The sequence below is a fragment of the Corvus cornix genome, chromosome 4A (assembly GCF_000738735.6).
Source record: "Corvus cornix cornix isolate S_Up_H32 chromosome 4A, ASM73873v5, whole genome shotgun sequence".
NCBI classification, from domain to species: domain Eukaryota; kingdom Metazoa; phylum Chordata; class Aves; order Passeriformes; family Corvidae; genus Corvus; species Corvus cornix.
The window spans coordinates 12,762,917-12,783,847 of record NC_047058.1 but is presented as its reverse complement, the minus strand read 5'-3'; the positions used below and the strand labels follow the sequence as shown (position 1 = coordinate 12,783,847).

The following is a 20,931-nucleotide window of genomic DNA, read 5'->3' as shown; positions in this document are numbered from 1 at the left end:
AGTTTGGAAGCATCATTCCCCCTCCTCTCGCTTTTAAACAGTTTTTCTCTCCTCATAAAAATACATTCCTGAGTATTAATAGCAAGTGACTAGAAAAATTACATGTGATTTCCTTTCTCAATTTAAAATTAAAAAAAAAAAAAAAAGAGAGAAAAATCTGGGCTTCTGCTGTTTGCCTAGTTTTGAAGCCAGATTACCATTTTTGAATGGCTCTATAAAAGTTTTTTTTCCAGGCTTGGGGGTTCTCCAGCCCCAAGATCACCATTTGACCAGTGGAGAGAGCAGATGGTCAAAGTCAGATTGTGAAATCTGGGAGGTTGTGCATTGTCACAACACAAATAATCTGTGTGTGTCAGACTGAAAATCAGGACAATTGTAAAGAAATGCTTGATTAGATTAGGAACATGCAACTTCTTAGGATCTACAGCCACAACTTTTCCCACTTACTAATGTCATAATCTTGAAGCTTTAAAAGTTTGGTGGGTAACCACATTTTCTTCTAGGTAGGGGATGAGGAAATGGTTTTAAACATGCATGTCTTACAAAAAACACTCCCCAAAGGCCTGCTAACCACACTGTCCTTCATTCAGAAAATGCAACTCCTTTTTCAAATAAAGGAACATAAAGCTCTAGCAACATGCTCCCACCCAACAGTTTCCAACCAATTTTATTCTCTGCTTTAAAAGCCCTATTTCTTAGCAAATGTGGTTGCTCCAAGCACAGTGAAATGGAGATGTAATATTTGCTCATGATGGACAACACAGGTTGGTGCTCAAGCCTGAAAGCCAGAACTCAGGAGCCCATGCAACTGTGCATTGGGATGCATCTAACAGCAATCAGGGGATGCAGCTGGGGGCGATGGTTTGGTGTCAGAAGATGGCCCAACGCATTGCATATAACCAGGAGAGCAGGCACTACTGGCATGACAGCTGCAGTAATTCCAAACAAAAAACCCCCATATGTTTGCACATTGATTGGACACTCCCATGGCACTTCCAAACTTTTGAAGGAGACAGACAGCGTGATCACTAGACAGTGGGAATATCAGAACACGGTACGGGCTAGTGGCAGGCCCTTTGCAGGGTGTACTTACCACATGACTACCCAGCTGATACACAGGTTTTATCCAGGCTGGGACAAATCATACATGCCTAATGTAGTGTGTAATGTAATGCCTGCATCTGAGATTAGTTGGGACCAATACCTCGTATACCAATACCTACACTGGTAGATTATAACAACATTAAAAATGATCCAAACTTTGATCCCTGAAATACAGACAGTGAGTGCTTTTGCTTAGAACTGAAGTGTGTTAAGCCTGATGTCCCTCCTTTCTGTTCCAGCTGGCAGGGACATGAACTAACCAGGACCCTGACCATCAGTCAGATTATGAGAGCACATGAGTGTGACCCAACGTGTTTGCATGTAGTCAGAAGGAAAACGTCTCAAACACAGGATAGAAATAAAGGTAGAAGACTGAAAGGAAGAACAGATACAGAATAAGAACACCTGAACATCCAGTGGGGAGAGAAAGGAAAGTGGGAAGGTGAAGACAGACAAAGACAAGTGATGCAAACACAAAAAAGAGAAAACAAAAGCAGAAAGCAACATAATACGATATGAAGATAAGGAGAACGGCACTGAAGATTAACCCGAACAATAAAATGGCTACAGGGAAAGAAAGGGAGGGGAAAAAAGGAAAAACCAGGATAGATGGCAGGGAAAACAATTTTAAAAGCTTTATGCAAAGTTTCTGATCAAAAATGAACAAATTTGGGCTTTTAAAATAAGCATTTAGTCAAGCCCTAGGGTTTGGCACAGAATAAATCTTGAAGTAAGATTTTATGACATCTATTTTAAAAAGCCTAATTAACTAGTCCACTTACTTTAAATGTAGCTGTATTTCCTAATTACTAAGGATAATTCAATTTCACTACTCCTTTGAAGACGTGCTGCCATTAGATGTGTCTTTTTTCTTCTACTGTTATTCCTATTGTTGCAACTGCTACTGTAGGACACAGAAAGTTTCCAGCTCTCTGAAACGGCTTTGCAAAACAGAAGTAGCAATCAAAGAAAAAAATTATGAAGAAATCACATTTAGGGCTCAAATTCTGAAAACTAGCCATCCTTTGTCCAGGCAAATGATTTGTCCCATCCTGTTTGGTGTATGCAGCCAGTCAGCACTAGCACAGTCCACAATGGTGATTACACAGTCTGACCACTCAGCTCACAGGGCACTACTGGTGGCAGGAGAGTTGCTAATGCTCCCTCTCACCTCCACAGCTTAACAAAACGTAAGCTCACTGCCATCTCAGCTTTAAGGAATAATGGTTTCAGCACCCTACTAGTAATCTGAGAAAAACTGCTCTGAAGCCCCCTGCACACTTCAAAGAGCTTCCATTGGATTCATTTTTCCCAACTCTTTGTTGAGATTCAAGAAGCAAAAGCTGACAGCTATTTTATTAATACATGAAGGCTAGAAACACTGATCACCTAGTGTATAAACATATTTTGAAGGATACTAAATTAAAATGGATGGACTTCCACAATGCTGCTGCTTTCTGAGTGTCTCCAAGGGTTCCCTGCAGAGCAGCTGGACTTTCCACTTTGAGGCTGGTTGTCTACTATGCACGTGGAGGGGGCTTTTTATGCTTTCCCAAAGACACTGAATAACCAGCCCTTGTAGCAGCTTTGGGGGACTGGTAAAAGCATACACCTACGTTCTTCCTAGTTTTCATTTCCCACAGACACTCTGCTGACAATCCTTGGAGAAAAAAAAAAAAAAAGCAGCCTGAATCACAAGTTAAACACCCCAAATCCTAAGCCCAACAAATAAAAGTCTCTTTCTTCACAGCCTGGCTGCTGTCATCTGATGTCTCTGGCAATAGGAGGTTATTTTACCATCAAAAAACTAGAAGTTCTGGTAAACACGAAATACAGCAGTTACTTACTGTGAATTCTCCAGTGACGGCATCAAATCCCACATGAATGGTGTGTTCAAAGTCTGAAGGAAGAGAGATCTCAGGACGTTCCTTCTCTTTCTTCTTGTTGGCTAGAGGCAAAATGTTAGCAAGCACTTATTTTCTGTACAGCTTTTCATTTAAAACTTCTAATAATCAGGTGTGCTCAAAACGGTGTTTTAAAAGTGGAAAACAAATCAATTAACAACCATCTAACTTGAGAAACAGATCCAGGTTAACATAACACCAACCTGTCAACCCCTGTTGGGGAAGGTCTAGAAGGTGTTATTTTATTTTGTTTTTCTTTCAGCCAATGTGACTGCTGCCAAAGCAAGCTGTTCATGAAGTAGTCTTCTTAGGCTATCTCTAACCAGTATGATTTCTATTTTCAGCTCTTTTTTTTCACTCAGTTTTCATATCTGGAAACTAGTTCCTGTTTGACTTTGTGGGTTCCTGCAGAAGTAAATCACACAGGCCACGCATGTGTATGTGTGTCTGTTCTCCAACATAGTTTGAATCCACTTCAAAATCAGCCAGATCAGAGAGGAAAGGTTCTTTTAGATACCCTTTTTTTTCCTACAGGTTCTGTGAAAACTAGCAGCTCATGCGGTGACTCCTCTTCCAACTAAAAGGCTGAAACAGCAGCTCTGTTTTAGAAAACACAGAATCTGCCCAGCAACAGAATCCCATAAATGTCTTTGGAAAAGCTTCATTTGAGATCTCAATTAACTAAGACATATAATCATAAAATGCAGGCTTTATTAGTCTCCAGAATTCTTTTCTTTTTAAATCACTCCACCAGTATTCCCAGAGCGTGGAGTATCTTACTTAAGCAGGCAGACTTGGAAGTCAGTCAACCTGCATATGCTTCTCATCTCCCTCCCTCTTTACAACCTTTTGAAACTAATATCCCTTGTGGTCATCCTTCTCCTGCACGTCTGACTGCTGACAAACGTCACTTCAGCCCAGTTTTATTGACCCTGATAAAGAATGAGTGGAGTAAGGGCTGAGGGAAGCTGCCTTCACTTTCCTGCAGTGTTTTAATATGATGTTTGCCAGCTCCGTAGGTTCACCTAGGAGTCTCACCCAAGGCTGGATTCACTATGTACCAGCAGCCCTCCCAATCCAGGTCTGTCTTTGCTCAGCCAGTAGCTCCACAAGGCCTCTATCTGCATATTTCTTGTTCTACCTTACAGCCTCCTTTAGGTGAAAGATGCTCTGTTCTTTGTACTTACAGTCTATTTTGAATGCTTCTAATCCTTTCTCTGCATTGCTGCATTTATCCTCATTAAATAATTGTCATCCTTTGTCTGTGTTGCACACCCCTACACAATGTTCATTGATGAAATATTTTCATTTAGCATTCAGTAAAGATGGCAGCAATGCATCAAATACAAATGCAAAAGCTTTCTCCTTCTTTTATTACTAAGATGATGTTGTTTTATTTTCAGGACAGATGTTGGCAGTTAGAAGATGTCATCTGTGTGTAGATAACAAAACTGGCTTCTTCTACGTCATCATTTGCAAGCAAATGCAGCGAAAATTAGATTTAAAGGATTATCAAATTCAGTTCAAAGCAGCAGTCAAACCTAGAACTGAAATAAGGGATTATATAAAACGTTCCCCCAAAAGCAGCACTTGTCCATTCTAGGACTCTCCTGCTGGAGGACAAGTGTTCCGGCTCATTCCCCAAGATCTGGCTCATTTGCTTCATGGACCTGTGCCTACCAGACTGTGATATAACACCTATGCTCCAAACACTGATACACTACAAATGAAATACGGAATTAAACATCTCTTTACTACACCCTCACCTCTCCCCAGACTAAAAACTCTGACATTTCTGTCTGGACCCCGCAAATCAAATCATTTCTATTTCACACAAGCTGGCAAAATGATATGAAAAGGCATGACTTCTTTGAAGCACCTGACTGACTGGATGCAAGGGGTTTGTACTGAACATTCCTACTTGATTTCCTTGTAAATGCCTCCTCACAATACACTCCTGCTGCACAGAGTTAGCCATGAAGGCCTCCACACCATCTCAGCACCTATGCCAGATTAAAATAGAAGTAAAGATCGTTCTGACTTCCACAGTCTGCATCACCATCATCATGTTAAAAGAGCAGTTGTTCGGGAGAAAAATGTGACTCAGCTAAGTGGCAGCTTTTCTCAGAGACAGAGGGAGGGTTTGACCTCATGCTTATGCCCTCCTGTTTGCTTGCCTCCTCTTCAACTCACTTTCTTTCCTCCATTCCCTCTCCTTTCCAATGCCACTCACACTTGTCCCCCCATCCTTCTTCCTGCTCTGCTCCTCCAGTAGCCTTGTCCTTTTTTCTTCCTTCACTGATCTTTACTCTGCTGGGTTTTTCTCCTTCCCTCTTTTCTTCTTTTTCTGTACAGGAGGCGATCAGATGCCTAAAGGCCAGACTCTGCTCCACTCCGCAGCCAAGTATAAAAGCAGCTTCAATGGAAGTTGCATTCACCCAGGAACTTAACATGGATGGGGGCCTCTGAAGGGGGCATCTGAGCTTTGCAGGTCGACTTCTCCCTGATTTCTTTAGGCTGAATGCTCTACAGTGCCTTCATGGAATTCCCAGTGCACAACACACAGAGTGAATTTATTTTACAGCAGTCACAGGTGGTTTAATGAAAGAGCAAGCCTGTATCAAACAACTGGAAGAACCAAGTCATTTCTGCTGAGGTAACACCTCGGCTGAATGAAGCACTACTGCTGTGACTCCACTGTGGCTCCCATCACCATGATTATTTCTGAGGCAGGAAGGCCAATTTCACAGCTTCAGCAGAACAGGTTCAGCTCCTTTTTCCACACAGATTGCCTGCAAGACACTGGAAACTTATTTCAGTTGTCTGCCTTGGCTTCCTGCCCTCAGGAATTGGGGGTACCTTAGCCCAGAGACGAGAGCAAGAGGAGCTATACAAGAACACAAGGTCAGGTGCTATGGGGAGCGGCAGGACACTACTGCCTAAATGGTTTATTTCAACTGTAGATGCATGGAAGGGCTCCACAGAGCCATCAATGGCTTGCCAAAACAAGGTTTTAAACACAAGCACTCAAACTGTAACTGAAAACGCTGCACTCCAGCAGGGGACGGACTGCAAAAGATTCCTGGTGCCCAGGCACAGCAGTCCTGGCACACACCACAGCCTTGGAGAGAACACACTGTACCATATCCATCCTCACATCCCTCCTGTCTGGTGAGCAAATGAAAGGCAACAAAGTTCCTGCAGGTTCAGACAGAATAACCCTGCCACGGCGTTTTCTTCACATTCTATTTACTTGCACCAGTGATGAACTATGGATTTGACATTGTGGTGCTGCAAAGCACTGCACTAGATGAGAGCAGATGTATCAATCACCTTCTGTTTTATAAGCAGGAGCCTCAAAAATGTGTCACAGAGTCTGTGAAGCACACACAGGCCCACTGATACCCTGACCCACAAACCAACCCTGCAGTGAAACTACCTCAAGGGACTTGGCCAGTCAAGCTAAACTTCCTCCATTTATTATTTCACCCAATAAAATTAAGCTATAAATCTTACCTGACTTTTCCTCATGGTCACATTTAAAATCGTGACACTTGTATGTTCCCTAAGATTGCTCTGACTGGTAGTTAATTACATTTTTAATGTCACTGATCATTTCCAGGAGGGGTTGTTTCTGGGTCTCCCCTTTTCTGCATGCACTTCACACAGCATCTCCTACTTAAGAAATGCTTCCTTGGAGAGGGATAATACCATCCTGCTAGCACTTAGGGGAAGAAGTGACCCAAGTCTTTCTAGGAGTTAAGCAAGCCTGGAGAGACTTTCATTTTGGCCTTTAAAAAGAATCAATTGAAAAATAATTTTGTTCCCAGAAGGAGACATCTGGGGGAACAATCTGCAGAGTGAACTGGCCAGGTCTGCCTGAGAAATGGGCCCATCCAGTTTCAGCCTTCCCATCAGAGAAGTCATCAGGATTGCCCACGGCTGAGGGGAGGAATGGGGCTGCCAGTGTGCCTTTTACTGCCTGTGAGGAGTTTTGAATGCCAGACTGTCTCCAGCTGCTCCACACAACCTCATGAAGCTTCATGAATGAGGCAGCCAAGCAGCACAGGTAAGCTGGAGCTCCAAGGGAATGACTGCAGTTCCATAGTTCTGAGCTCTCTTTGGAGGGACACCGATGCACACTGAAGACAGAATCACCCTTGAAATCCAGCTGGACTTCATGCTGTTGACCACAACCTCTTAGCCCAGCATTTCAGCCAGTTTTCAGTCTACCTCACTGTACACTTATTTATACTGTACTTCATCAATCTGTCTGTGAGGATACTGTGGGAAGCTCTGCTGAACACCTTACTAAAGCAGAAGTAACAACCACCGCTCCCCCTTCACCACCAAGCCTGTCACCTCAAGGTAAAAGGCTGTCAGTATAGTTCAGCATGAATTCCCCTTCACAAATCCACACTGACTATTCCTGACCACATTCTTATCCTTCATTTGCATGGAAATGGTTTCCAGGAGGATTTTCTCTACCACCTTCCCAAGGACCAAGGTGAAACTGGCTGGCTTGCACTGCCCAGATCCTTCTTCTTAAAGACAGATGTGACATTTGCTTTGTTTCCATCATCAGGAACATCCCCCAGTGACCCCAACCTTCCAAAAACAATCAAGAGTGGCCTTGCAGTGACATCAGCCTTGCAGGTGTAGCCCATCAGTTCCCATAGCACTAGAAATAAAGAAGATCCCTTCCCTCAAACCTGTAAATATGCTAACTCAAAACACACTCCTGTCCACAAATCCATTTCAAAGAATGTGACTGAAATGCAACTTAAATGCTGTTTGCTGCATGTTTAAAAGATTCTCTTGCTGATCCACACCTAGCAGGTTTTAAACCAAGCCATTCTGTGTCCACTTTCACTGCAAAAGGAACAAGCAAGAAGAGCCTTGTTCCTGTTCCTGGAATATAAGTGCATTAAAAAACCCCAGCATCAGGCATATTGCCCTCTCACTTCTGCAAGTGTATTTTCACAAGTACACAACCTCATCTCTGTATTTACTGCTAATGTAAAGCAGAATCCAAAGAAAAGGATTTCCCAGCTTAACTATAAAGTTATTTTTAAAAGGCAAGTTGCACATTGTGTGCACATTTTAGTGTCTTTCATAGACAAGAAAGTAACTGACTGAACACCTCCTCCTCTTTTGAAATGTGTTTCTAGCATAATTGGAACAGAAGACTTTGGTACCATGGCCTGCACTGAAACAGCAAAAAAACAGTGGCAGAAAACAAACACGAAAACCAGTAACAACCAGAAAGCCCAGAGAAGGAGCCACCCATCCACACTGCTGATACTTTACTTTTATCCCCTCCTCCTGGAAAGATGGAGCGCAGCCTGGCTTTCTTGTTCTTCTCTTCAGGGGCCATGGGAAGCGGTTTTGAGCTGTGGTTTAGTGCTGAAGAATCGCGATTGTTGCTGTTCATTCTCAATGGTGGAGCTGGAGGTTTCTCTTCAATATCCAGACTATCGGACATCTTCAGCAGCCCTCACAGCCTCCTGCAAAGCACAACACAAAACATGCCTGTCAAGTGACGATGCCAAGGCTGGTGGCCTGGGCAGGAAAGACGGCAGGAAAAGCTTTCTGAGTGCATAAGAAAATCTCTCTGTTAGAAGTTTGTTCTGAATAAGGTTGCTGCTGGTTGCTGTAAATAAATTCAGCAGCCAATTCCTAAAAACCAATGTATTACTGTTAAAATACAGATTTCTTTATCCCTGTTACAGGTTTTTGAAGTTTTTATTTACAACTATTTCCCCATAGTTGTTTACAATCCAAATTTTCCTCTAAAACAGACTTCCAAAGTAAAAGTTAAATGATTTACTGAAACTAGCTTGCATGGTAGTCAACCATTTTTTATGATGTAAGAAAAAAGGTGCTTGTTAAGGGGATATGGGTAGCAAGCAACACTTCATAAAATTAACTGGTTTAAGACCCAAAAATAGAGTACAATTTCAGACAGATCAGAAGTAATGTGGGCTATACTGCATCTTTTTAAAGGTTATAATTCTACAGGCACCTTGTCTTCCATCCCCTAAAATCAATGTTGCTCCTTTTACAGAAGGCACATGCATATCACTGTGAATGTGTTCTGGATCTCTCCTCGTGCTGGTTCACAGGTAACACAAGCTATTGAATTCATCAGCTACTCTCTTAAATTTAAAGGGAAGCAGCTTGTTTTTCAGCTATGGAAGCTGTAGGGTTTTTTTCAGAATATCAGCCAAACATGGTGACTGTCACACAACGAGAGGTCCTGAAGCTCCAGTGGTAACAGCAGCGCTGCTTGTCCTTTGGTCAGGTAAAGCCGCCATGGTTGGGGGTTTTCGGGGTTTCATGGTTGGTCTTGGGTTGCTTTGGTTTTTTTATTAGAATGGAGATTAACATTTTCAACAGTCACATTTATTTTGATATAACTGTAATTTTGCCAGATTTATGGCTGGTACATTAATAGGAGATAATGAAATCCACATTGCCTTAACTGACATTATCTTACAAGTTAAAGCTAAATTATCAACTGAAACATTTAGAGATGCTCACTTTAGACTTTTTCATGACGTGAGCGTTTTAGCCTTTGTTCCCATTTTCAAATTACCACACATAAAACGGTAACTTTTTAAAATTACTTGACTTACATATTTAATTTCATCTAAATTAAATCCCAAAACGCCAGTTTTGAGATTCAAAGCATCAGTCCAGTGAAAAGAAAAATAAATGAAATATACCATCACATCTCTAGTTTGCATCCGTCCCCAAACATCTGGATCTCCATGGGATCCCACAGACCCATCCCAAGGTCACACAGCTGAAAACCCCAGCAACAGCTGGTCCCAGTCCTCTCCCTAGTACAGACAGCATGGAACAGGGATCCTGGAGATCCTGATTCACAAACACACACTTGAAGCTGCTACTGACCCCACAGCTGCTCACCTCCATCAGGGGAGCAGTTTGAATGAGCATCTTCCCAGCGGCCGTCAACTGGTTTGTGCTAAATTAGTGACCTGAACTTTTCCAGCATCTTTTCCCTGCAGCAAATTAGGAAGAGCTCTAACAATTGCTCTGCTGGCAGTTCATTGTTCACTGTGGTGGTGCAATATTTTTATTGTATTTTGTATGTTCTTTGTACCCTAATGGTTCGTCCCTACCTTCCCCACTTCTATTCCCAGTTGATCTGTCCCAGATCCAAGCCGCTCCCCCGGTGCTCCCAAAAAAGGTTATCCCCTTCCCTTGTTCAGGCACCTTCCCTATCAATCACCCAAACCCCTCCCTGAGTTCTGGATTGCTGCGTGTCTGTCACCCAAGCCCTCCCTAATTACCCTTATATGGTCCCCGTCAATCCCCCGAGACCCTGCCCCCTCAGATGCCTGCCCTCTTGGAAATCCCCGAAACCTCGACGTCCCATTGGGGCATGTGACCCCTCTCCCTCCACCCACCAAGACCATTGGACCAGATCTGAGTCCTTCCATCCAGCGTCCCTCCCTCCTGATCCGCCTATTGGTCCCTAGTTGGGTTACTCCCCTTGTTCAATCCCCCTTTATAAAGTGTAGGAACAGTACAACTGTTGCTTGCTCACCATGGATCCCCTTCAATAAACTTGGATTAGGTCCCAGTGGCAAGCCTCCCTGGTACTTTTTATCTTTCCCTGGGTCGAGGGCTGCTGACTGCCACGTGCCTGGGGCCTTCGCTCCCCTGGGCAGAGCAGAGGCTTCAGAGGAGCAGCCTTAAAGCTCCGTGCCTCCAGCTGCTCCCCACTCCTGCCGCACACTGCTGGAGCCAGCCTGGGCAGTGGACAGCAGCGGTCACTGCGGCAGTTCACCATCCAAAGAGGATGTCTACTCATAGGCTCACGCTGTGTGAACTGCCAGGCTTCCTCTACACCATGGGTTTGCTCACCTCCACCTGTAACTGCAGGTAACACTGGACCACAGGAAGCCAGTGACCAGGTGTCATTCTCTAGAGCTTTCCCTTCAGGCCTAAAAGCATGGGAAAGATCACACACTTGTAACTAATGGAGTCATGTATTGGATGCAGCTGTTAGAGAGAAAGATGTGTTTGTCATTTTGACCACACCACTTGGAAAAGCAAAAGTGATCCTTCAGAGAAAGACACGGTCCCCAGCATGTGTCTGGTTCCCAAGAGACGGCTCTGCCCACAGAGCCCCACCGTCCAGGTAAAGACGTGCTCTGGTAATGGAGGAACACAGCTCACCCTCCTGCAGAAGCACATACACAGGCAGTAACATGCTATGTATCACCCAGGAACAGCTGTAATTGTGGCCAGACTACAGCTTGTGCCAGTTTAGTTTTCACGTACAGTCTAGCCTACTTACCTAGAGAACTAAATGCTTTTGTAGATTGAGGTCTAACAGTTCATATTGCTAATCTTTGTGATTTCCATCCTGAAATGCAGAAGATTTTCTAATAAGGAAGGTGGCGGGGGGCAGGGGGGAGGGTAGCCAGTAATGAAAACCACTATAAGGTAACAGGGAGATCCACACATGCTGTGTTCGTTATCCTGGTGAAGGGAAAGCCCATGATGCCCAGGTTTCTCTGCAGAGTTCCCAGCTTATGAAGCCCAGCAGAGACATCTGGACACAGCTCCCTGTTCCTCCAGCAATTCTCAAAGACCAGGAGCTTATGCAAGAGAGGCTTTTATTTTCTGTTTAACTCACCTACAAATAGTTTTTCAGTGCCAAATACAGCCTTTACTCCCAGGATGGTCAGCGTGAAGCTGACCACAGGAGCACCAATGCCCTTTTCCAGCTTGTTATCAAAAGCAAGGCAGTTATTCTGAGAAGTCCATTATAGGCCACAGTTTCAGTTGTCCTTCAGAATGGGACAACTGTATCTGTCACTGCATCTATTTGTAAACAATGCCAGTCTGCTGAAATAGGTCCTCCCATGGGATTTCATCCCACAAAGAATACTATTAACAGTTTCTGGCCCAATTTGCCTATGATGTAATTATTTCCAAGATTTTGAAAGGAACACTATATTTTGTTCAGAGCTGTTTCAGGCTCAGTTTCAAGAACTGTACAAAGCTCTTTTATTCACTTGTAAACCAGAAAAGAAAAGAAAAAAAAAGAAGGGGAAAGATAGCCTAGAAGGTTTAAGGGTTGATATCAACTTTCTAAAGCTGGTATAAATCAAGACTAAAGCAAACCACAAGGCAATACACACCAAGAGACTTAAAATTTATGGTTTTCCTGATCAGAGGAATCTATTTGCTCTTCCATTCATTCTAATTTAGAGATTTTCCATGTACCACTGCATCACGACAAAAGAACATTCACTATCACCTAAGACTTCATATTTTAAGTGTTTTATACTAATTTACTCCAACCCAAACTTAGAGAAAATGTGTAAAGAATGGAGGGCCAATAAGACGTATTCAGCTGAGGAATCTCTCAGGTTTACATTGTAGAGAAATGTCAACAGCAGATAACTCAAGTTATACTCTCTATTCTGGGTGCAGGTTTTCCTGTCATAATAACAAGTCCTCAGTCCTGCTAGTCTAGTTCTGCATAGGGCAACTCCTTCAAAACCCCCTTTCTGTCTACTGGAAATTATTATGGAGTATCCATATATTCAGTCCACTGAATTCCGGTGTTCTTTCTCTTCTTTAGGCTTTTTCTTCATTGTTAGGGGGTTTTGGGGTGTGACTTTTTGGTAGGTTTGTGCTGGTTTGCTTTGGTTGGTTTGTAGGCTGAAACAACACAGCTACCACAGCACTTGACCATATGCCACCGAGGCCATGAGAGCCATCCAGGTGGTCAGCAGGGACAGCTTCTGGAGAGGCCAGCTGGTGCTCACCGAGAGAATGGAGTACACAATCAACAGGACTTTCCTCATCTCAGTCCTCAAGGACCCCATTCGTGCAACCAAGGCAGTGCTGGTAACCCTTTTAAAAGAAATTTGTAAGATAATCACACTTGTGCAACAAAGAGGGCAGGTGACCAACATCTACCTACTTCCAGAGAAAATTCTTGTCACTGCCCATTGGCTTTAAGGAAGCATTTAAAGAGACAGACTATTGTACCAAAATACAACAGTGTACTTCAGTGTGTTAGCTAGAGCTTTCCCAGCCAAGTGGCAAAAACTAAAATTAAATTCTCAGCCAGGTCAGTTGCTTCTACATAACTATTACAGGGTTATAGAAGATGATCCAACATCCCTTTCCTTCCTCCTCACATCTTCCAATCACCAGTTTTGTTAAGTGAGAAGACGAACACTGACTTTAAATATATGGCATTCAGCTTCTCTGTGACTCAATTCCCCCTTTGCAAAAGCCTGTCTTGTAATATTTTTGCATCTAGTTCTTGCCAAGCTAGGGAGGAGAGGAAGGAAGATATCTGAAGCACCCAAATGTTTTCAAAACAGCATATACACACAAAAGATTTGTTCTATTCAGTTCAAGTTCAGAGCAGAATCTCATGCTGGGCCTTGATCTCAGCAAGCTCTTCACCTCTGTGTATCTGGGGAACACTGTGGATAGATCTTAAATGTTAGCCCTGCTATTTCAAAGTCTGCAGCATTCAGACATGACTGCTTCCAATTAAAACTCACAAATAGTATCCTGTTTGCAGAGACACTGGTGTTCATTTTCAAAGCCTCAGAGATACTATTGCAGCTTGTGATGCAGCAAAACTGTCTCCAAGATCCCTTGACTGGAAGGAACCATGCCAATTCTCAGGCAGTAGCTTTACAAATGTAACTCGAAGATCCAAGGCTCACTCTTTGTTTATAAACATACTTCCTGCAAAAAGATATTTATTACTTAGTTGTATGGGCCAAATTTTGCTCCCAGTGACACTCATCCATTTCAAAAAAATCAATGGTGATGTAACTGAGAAGGATTCTCTCCAGATATTGAGTACTGAGACACTCTATTAAGGTATTACAGAGTACTTCCCAGCCTAGTTCAGACCTGTATCTGTTCTTCTGCATCTGCATGTTTACTTGCAGTTTTCTTACAGCTCCGTTAAAGAGCAGACGGTGAGCTGGACAGAACAGATACAGTCATGATTTCACTACTTTTGTGAAAGATGTTTACTGTCTTTTCTGCAAAATTTAAAATTACAATACCGAGGCCTTTTTGATAAAAAATGGGCCATATTCAGCATCAGCTGAAGCAGAGACAACTCTGTCTGGGTACTCAGGGTCTATAACACCCCCTGGGCAGTCTGTGCTCAGTTGCTTCCACCCTCGGGTGCCTGAAGACCTTGGGCAGGTGTGTGTGGCTGGCTCTGCAGGCAGGGCAGACACAGCCGGAGCGCTGTCTGGAGTGAAGACATCTTTCCTAGGACCTCCCTCACACACATGTGTTGCAAAACAACCACTGCATCCCTTCTTTATACAACCCTGAAGAAAATGCTGCATTCACACAAACTACAGAAGGAATTACAACCCTAGAAACAAGAAGAACGCTTCCCTTTCATACTGCCTTTCATACAACTGTCTCAAAGCACAATACCAACATTTGCCAATTAAACTTCCCCATTCCCCTCACAGCCAGGTAAACATGCTCTGAGCTGAACAAATTATTCAAACCAAGTAATTTCTTTGCTGAATGTACTCTCTGTCCCTGTTTGCAAACACCCTGTAAGCAGCTTATGATTTCCTCCAATATATTCATTTATTCAGAAGTTATCCTCTGTACTTGCTACAAGTAACTTTTGGCCTCTGAACTAGCTGTTCATAAGAAGCTCTCTGTGTGGACGGGATATTTTGAATTCAGGTTGTATCCAAGTAAAACTACCTTGGTCACAAGTACTTGGAATGGAAACACCCATTCTGAGATGGGATCAACAAACTTCTGTTAGGAATTGCAGCAGTAAGAGTTTTACATAGTGACTTACTAATATTGGTTTAAAGTTCCATCTTGACAGTGCACTTGCAGCAATAATGAATACAGAATGTCAATGAATACAAAAGGTACATTCATGCAGTAGCTGTAAATTTAACAGTTTTGACTAAACATTTCTTCAAATTTAAATTTTTATGTCCTTTGTCTGGACCTTGAACCACCCAGTTAAATTGCTAAGAGCTGGGAATGGACTGAAACAGTGGAGCTTGTCACAACTGATGGAAATAACCTGAAAATATATTTTCCCCCTTGCTTAATTAGCATTCGACAGCATGTCTCAGTTCATGGCTTTCAAGGATCCATCTCCCCTCTTCAAACACATAACCTACCTATCCACATATCTAACTACATTTCTTTCCTCAACTCTTCAACTCTTTCTCTGCAAACTGCCAATGCAACCACAGGCAGCACTTTACAAAATGCATCTGGCTTTCATCCTCCCAACACCCCTCAGCCCACCCGCTTTACACGCCTCTTCCCACACGGTGAAACTGCTGCTCCTCAGACTCCCAGCACTCCGTACCTGCTCCCACTACAAAGGTTTCATGGCTCCTCACACAGGTTCACTTTTCCAAATGCAAAGAATATTGGGACTTGTCCAGGTTTTCTCACTTTCCCCTTCTGTACAAAGCTGTGGCTGTTCAGGCTGTGGCCCCAAAAAAGCAAAACATGGAATTACTTTTGCATAGTAAAGCCAGCAATGTTTAAAGTTAAGTGTATACTTAAGGGCTGTGCTTAACCAGTGCTTAATGTGAGATAACATGAACAAGGATGCTGAGGCTTCAGCATAGCTGCAGGACACTGTGAAAGAAAAACCAGAGTTCCTCTCCGCCCCACTGGAGAACACCCTATTAGCCCAACGTATTTTCTTTGTGGGTGTTTTTTGATCACATCAAAACAAAAGCAATCCATTCAAACTGTGCTCCTGCTGGGATCCTGGCCACTTACTAAACCACTTGAGCTTTGGGACGGTTACATGACCTGGGAGGGGAAGATGTGTGTGTACAGAGGGTGTGGGGCAGGGAAACAGCTTTCCCCATTAAACCTTGTCCAGGCATTCAGTAATTACACCTCAGCACAGCACAGGAAGGAAAGGAAGTACATTCCTACAGGTCACATGAAGTGAACACCTCGCAACATTGCAGCACCAGAAGGTGAAATGGTGACTATTTCAAAATAAAAATTGACTTTACTTCATATAACAAAGGTATGGACATACCCTGATGATGTAGAAAAGCCAGCTGGATCACAAGGACACTTCTGCCACCCAGAGAGAGCAAGGGGAGAGCTTCCACCCTCCTGACTACCTTGGGAAGAGCCACCAGCACCTCCACCCACTCATACCCAAACTCAGACAGCTACATGGGTATTTTTGTCATGTGTTTTTGAATCATGGTTTGAAACAAAAAAAAAGGTTGTGCTCTGAGCTACTAAATCTGGAGACATGCCAAGACTGACAGAGCAATGGACAGTCCAGAAGCAGCTAAAGGAGAAAAAAGTGAAGGATACCACAGCCCTTTTTTTTCCTTCTTCCTTTTACTGTAATGGGAAACACGTCTCTGGGATAGATAACAAACTATGAAAAAGTACCTAGAAAAGGCTTTTATATGCAAAAGGAAAACAAAAAAACCCCCACTCCCTGTTTGCTTTTTATTTACACAGCTGAAGGGCTCCACAAAGCTGGAAAAGATGTCTCAAAATCAACCGTGCCTCTCAAATATCCCACATTCCACAGGATTGCATCCCTTGCCCTTGTCTACACATGAAAGAGGCTGTGTGAAATGACATGTGGATTTAAACCATTGCAGATAGATTGAAATAATTCTCCATATGGACCTTATTATTCCTAGTTCAGAGCTTAGGCCTAAGGTTCACTTTTGCTCTCTAGGAGGACTCAAATGTAAACAAAGAAAAGCTAATTAATGGAGACACCAGCATTGTGACTGCCACAATAAAAATTTCATTACCTTAATTCAGATTAAAACCAGCCAAGAAAAACAGTTTGAGTTCTAATCTGAGTTAGCAACTTTGGAGTTAATCCTGTAGCACTGTCCAAGATCAGGAATGAGATGCCAGCCCTTACTGCAGACTACTGACAGCTAAAATGGACTCCAACCCAGCTGACGGGCAGCAATCCCTCACTACAGGAAGGCTTTGTAACAAGTTGCTGGATCTTTGGCAGGTTCAAGCTGAACACTTGTGGCTTACTTAGCTGACCAGTCAAAGCCCCAAAGTGGTCCAGAAAACCCAAATCTGGGCCTGCTCCTGGAACAGTTAAGAGTGCAATTGCACCTTGAATTATTGATCTGCCAGGGTTAGAACAATACTCATATTAATATGGTGGGAAGCAGACTCTTGTTGCATTCAAAGATCCCAACTGTTGCAACTCAGCACAAAAATTTCACCCCTTCTCTCATCTTCTCTGGTAAAGGCAGCTGAAGGTGAATCTACATTAGCCTAGTAAGGTAGCAGGCTACTCCACATGCTCCACCCATATGTGAGAAATGCCCAGGAAAAGTCTTGCTGTGGTATTGCATCAATGCAAACGTCTTCTTTTATGCATCCTGCGTGTCCCTTTCTGTAGAAGATACAAAGCTCCCTTACACCGATGTATCTGGAACCACGTAAGGGCCATGTCATCACTTCATGCTGTCAGGAACACTGCTTTCTTCTGTCAACACAGATTCACAACGTGCAGGTTGAACTGCCAGTTCTTCTGCTGGCCTTTGACAGCTTGCCAGTCTCTCTACCATGTTCTCCTACCTCCTATCTGCTCTTCCCCACTTTCCCACCTCTCCAATGTGCATCCATTTGAGTGTAGGGCTTGTCTCCAAATTCCATGCACAAGACCACACGGTGGGTTCTGTCTACACTCTCAGCAGAGCAACATTTACCCACCAAACTCACTGAACCATCTTAAAATGGACCCAGAGCATCCCAAGGCAGACACCTGAGGTTCTGATGGACTTGGAGCATCCCAAGGCAGTCACCTCATGTCCTATTCACACAGCCTGTCCTGTTGCAGCACAGGAAAGGCTGACAAACAAACCAGCAGCACTACAAACCACCAGCACAGGAGCTTGAATTTGGCCACTCTCAAGCAGAGTTTTGATCCACATCTACACCCAGGCTAAAAACCAGCAAACAGGGCAAAGCAGTCACAGGGTTTGGCAGATGTAAACTTGCTCCCATCACTACTCTCTCTCTTACCTTGTAAATGGTATCAAAGGAAGCCTCTTCTTGCTTGGACTTCCATAATAAAAATTAGATAAATAAAAAAGTCCTCGAGTTCATATTTTTGGGCACCCGAAACTCCTACTGAACTCTAGCTGGTGCACTAAGGCTGCTTTTAATAAACCATTTGGCATCTTGCCTTTATGTTTTTCATTTTGTTTACATTAAAAAATCCCAAACCAACATTTGGAAGAAGAAGGAAGGGTAAAAAAGAATAAAGGACCAGTTTTCCTGGTTTCTCTGCAGGTGTTGCTGCTTTCTCTGCTTTTCAACAGTTTATTCTCTGCTTGACACACTCACAGAAGGTGTGCCATGATAAACATGACCCGCTGAACCCCAGCCTAGCACCACTCCAGCCCACACTAAGAGTGCTCACCAGAGAAACAGCCATGGCCCTTTTCCCTGAATGGTCCCCACAGGCAGGCCAAGAGTTGGTTTTGCCTCAAGACATGTGCAGCTCTCCAGGAATGCAACAAGAGGGAAGGAACCCCGTCCTGACTACTGACAACTACATGGGTTGATAAACCACTGGCCCATGGCTCAGTAGACACATGCAGGCCAAGCCAACAACAATCACCACAGAACTCTGGAAAAGACAAGGAAGCAGCAATAAAACACAGTAATTGAAACTTACAGACAGTTGCTATTTCTAGCACCTTCCAGTCACCTTTTAGCTCATTTTGCCTTTGCAATCCTTAGCTGAGAAACTTGCTGTAATAAACAACATTAAACCCCTGTGTCAGAGGATGAATCTGACATGTAAATGACTTAAGGCCACCCCAGGACTGCCAGGGAGAGTTGGGAGACAAACCACACTGCAAGAAGCAAAAATAAAGAACAGGGAGTCCTCTGGATATAGCTACTGGGGCTGGATAAAGACCACTAATAAAGAGAGCATGGGATGGACTTGAAACCTCCAAATCCCATAAGCAAGAGACAGAGAGACCAACACCACATGAGAAGATTTGCTGTACCAATCTTCTCAAGGCCTTATGGTATGTTTGGAAGGACACAGCTCCTACCTCCGAGGAAGGAAAGGGCAAAGCCCAGGCTGCCACATGCCTTTCACCTGGGAGGTGAATATGGTCCAGATGCTGCATCAACTCTTTAGGGCACTAGGGCAGGAAGGCATCATATCCCCATTTACTTCCTTAGGGACAATGTTTTGCCTTTTATTCTTTGCCAGGCCTTTTATTTACAGCTGACTAACTTCATATATCTAATATTCACCTGCTACGTTAGTGATCTTATAGTGTGTAATGGCCTGTCTACCTTGGGGGTATCATGGATCTGGAGCAGGCAGAGGGGGGAAATGGAGCAGTTGCTGCATGCACTTATTTATTTCTAGTTGCCAGCAAGACCTTGGCTTCAGAGCAGCAGGATGGGAAGATTAGGAGAACAAATGTACAAATGCTATTCTTAAATAGGTCAGGGAAGAAATGACACCTATGTGCTGAAAGCAAGACAAGATCCACACACAAAATCTGTTGTTTTCTCAGCTACCACAATGGTATGATATTTTTAAACTGCTTGAACAGGGATTCAGCATTTAACACTTCATTGCTCAAAAAATAATATTCTGCTCCAGACTAGTGGAGCAGTGGAGATTCCTTCTTGCCTGACTTCTCATTACAACAGGAAAACAGTTCACCGTCCTCTTATGACCTAAATGAAAAAATAAAGGTTTTTGGGGATCTACTCACAATTCTTCTGCATTTGTCCACAGCCTCCTGCATAGAGTCTGCAACCATCAAGGTAAGGACACTGGGCTTGGAATGGGACAAAAAGCCCCCAAAGGTGGTGGCATCCAGAACACCCTAGCCTCAGTCCCCATATGGGAAAATACTTGAGCAAGCAGGGACTGTTCTGGTTTTGGAAATTGCACATGCTACAAATCCTGGTTAGAGCAACTGCCAGGTATTCACACTTCTGGGATTCATTCCTGTTTCTTGCAAATTTTTGCTAGGACAAACCACTGAACTTCTCCATACAAGCACAGATGCCTTGTCTGCAGAACGTGGGAGCACTTTTGCAAGTCACTGGTGCAAAAGGACACAAAGTTTTTTAAATAAGTAGACAAGAGCCAAGACATTTCTGTTCCCAACACATCAGGGTACTTTCATCTCAAGATCACTGTCCAAAATGTGTGGAGCCATCTGCAACAGCTCCTGTAAAAGTGAACTGCCTTCATTGTTCAGTAAGTTCTTCTAAAGCAGCCTTAGATCCTACTGCAAATCCCTACAAAAGTACCAACTCCCAGAGCAGCAGCTGACACTAATGCAATCTTGTATCAGGTCAAAGAAGGCACCAAAAATAAGAAACCATCAAAATGCACAGAAACAAGTAAACAAAACAGGAAGGAAAGAGGAAAGAGGACAACAACAGGACCCAAAATAGATTTCTTGTTCCACACACACATCAAATTTATGGCATAAAAGCTTTGCAAAGAAACTTGTTCTTAAAACAGTCCATCAACATTTACTCTGCTGCTGGGTGAAGTCTACTACTCTCTGACACCCCTACTGCCTATTTACAACTTCAGGCTTTAAAGAAAACTGAAGTACATTAATTGAGGATTTTATGAGGCACAAAATGATAGCTGCATTGTTATATATTCTATGAGAAAAGCAGGCTGAGAAATGGGGAGGACATCAGAGAAACAGCACCCAAGGAGAGAAGGTGCCCAAGAAAATTTTAACAGCTTCTCTGCCTGTCTTTATTCCTCAGTCAATACAAAAAAAGGGCCAAGGGTCTGGAGGTGCACTGCTCGCCCAGGCATAGATCCCAGGAGGGACACACAGCCTGCTGAGCCTGTGTGAGG

At 43.3% G+C, this 20,931-nt stretch overlaps 1 protein-coding gene across 12 annotated transcripts in view; it reads right to left on the bottom strand.

The window, feature by feature from the left end:
- The window catches only part of LOC104694460 (serine/threonine-protein kinase PAK 3), a 129,458-nt gene that overhangs the window by 27,218 nt on the left and 81,309 nt on the right, over window positions 1-20,931 (bottom strand). For 11 of the 12 annotated variants that reach the window (XM_039571897.1, XM_039571895.1, XM_039571901.1 and 8 more), the window contains 2 exons: window positions 8,319-8,515; window positions 2,952-3,052 (listed from right to left, as the gene is read on the bottom strand). In XM_039571897.1, the coding sequence (XP_039427831.1) occupies window positions 2,952-3,052; window positions 8,319-8,493 (276 nt within the window). In that variant the 5' untranslated portion in view covers window positions 8,494-8,515. Of the gene's footprint in view, window positions 1-2,951; window positions 3,053-8,318; window positions 8,516-15,399; window positions 15,499-20,931 lie in introns of those variants that run through there. The other variant, XM_039571905.1, reaches the window with a different exon arrangement.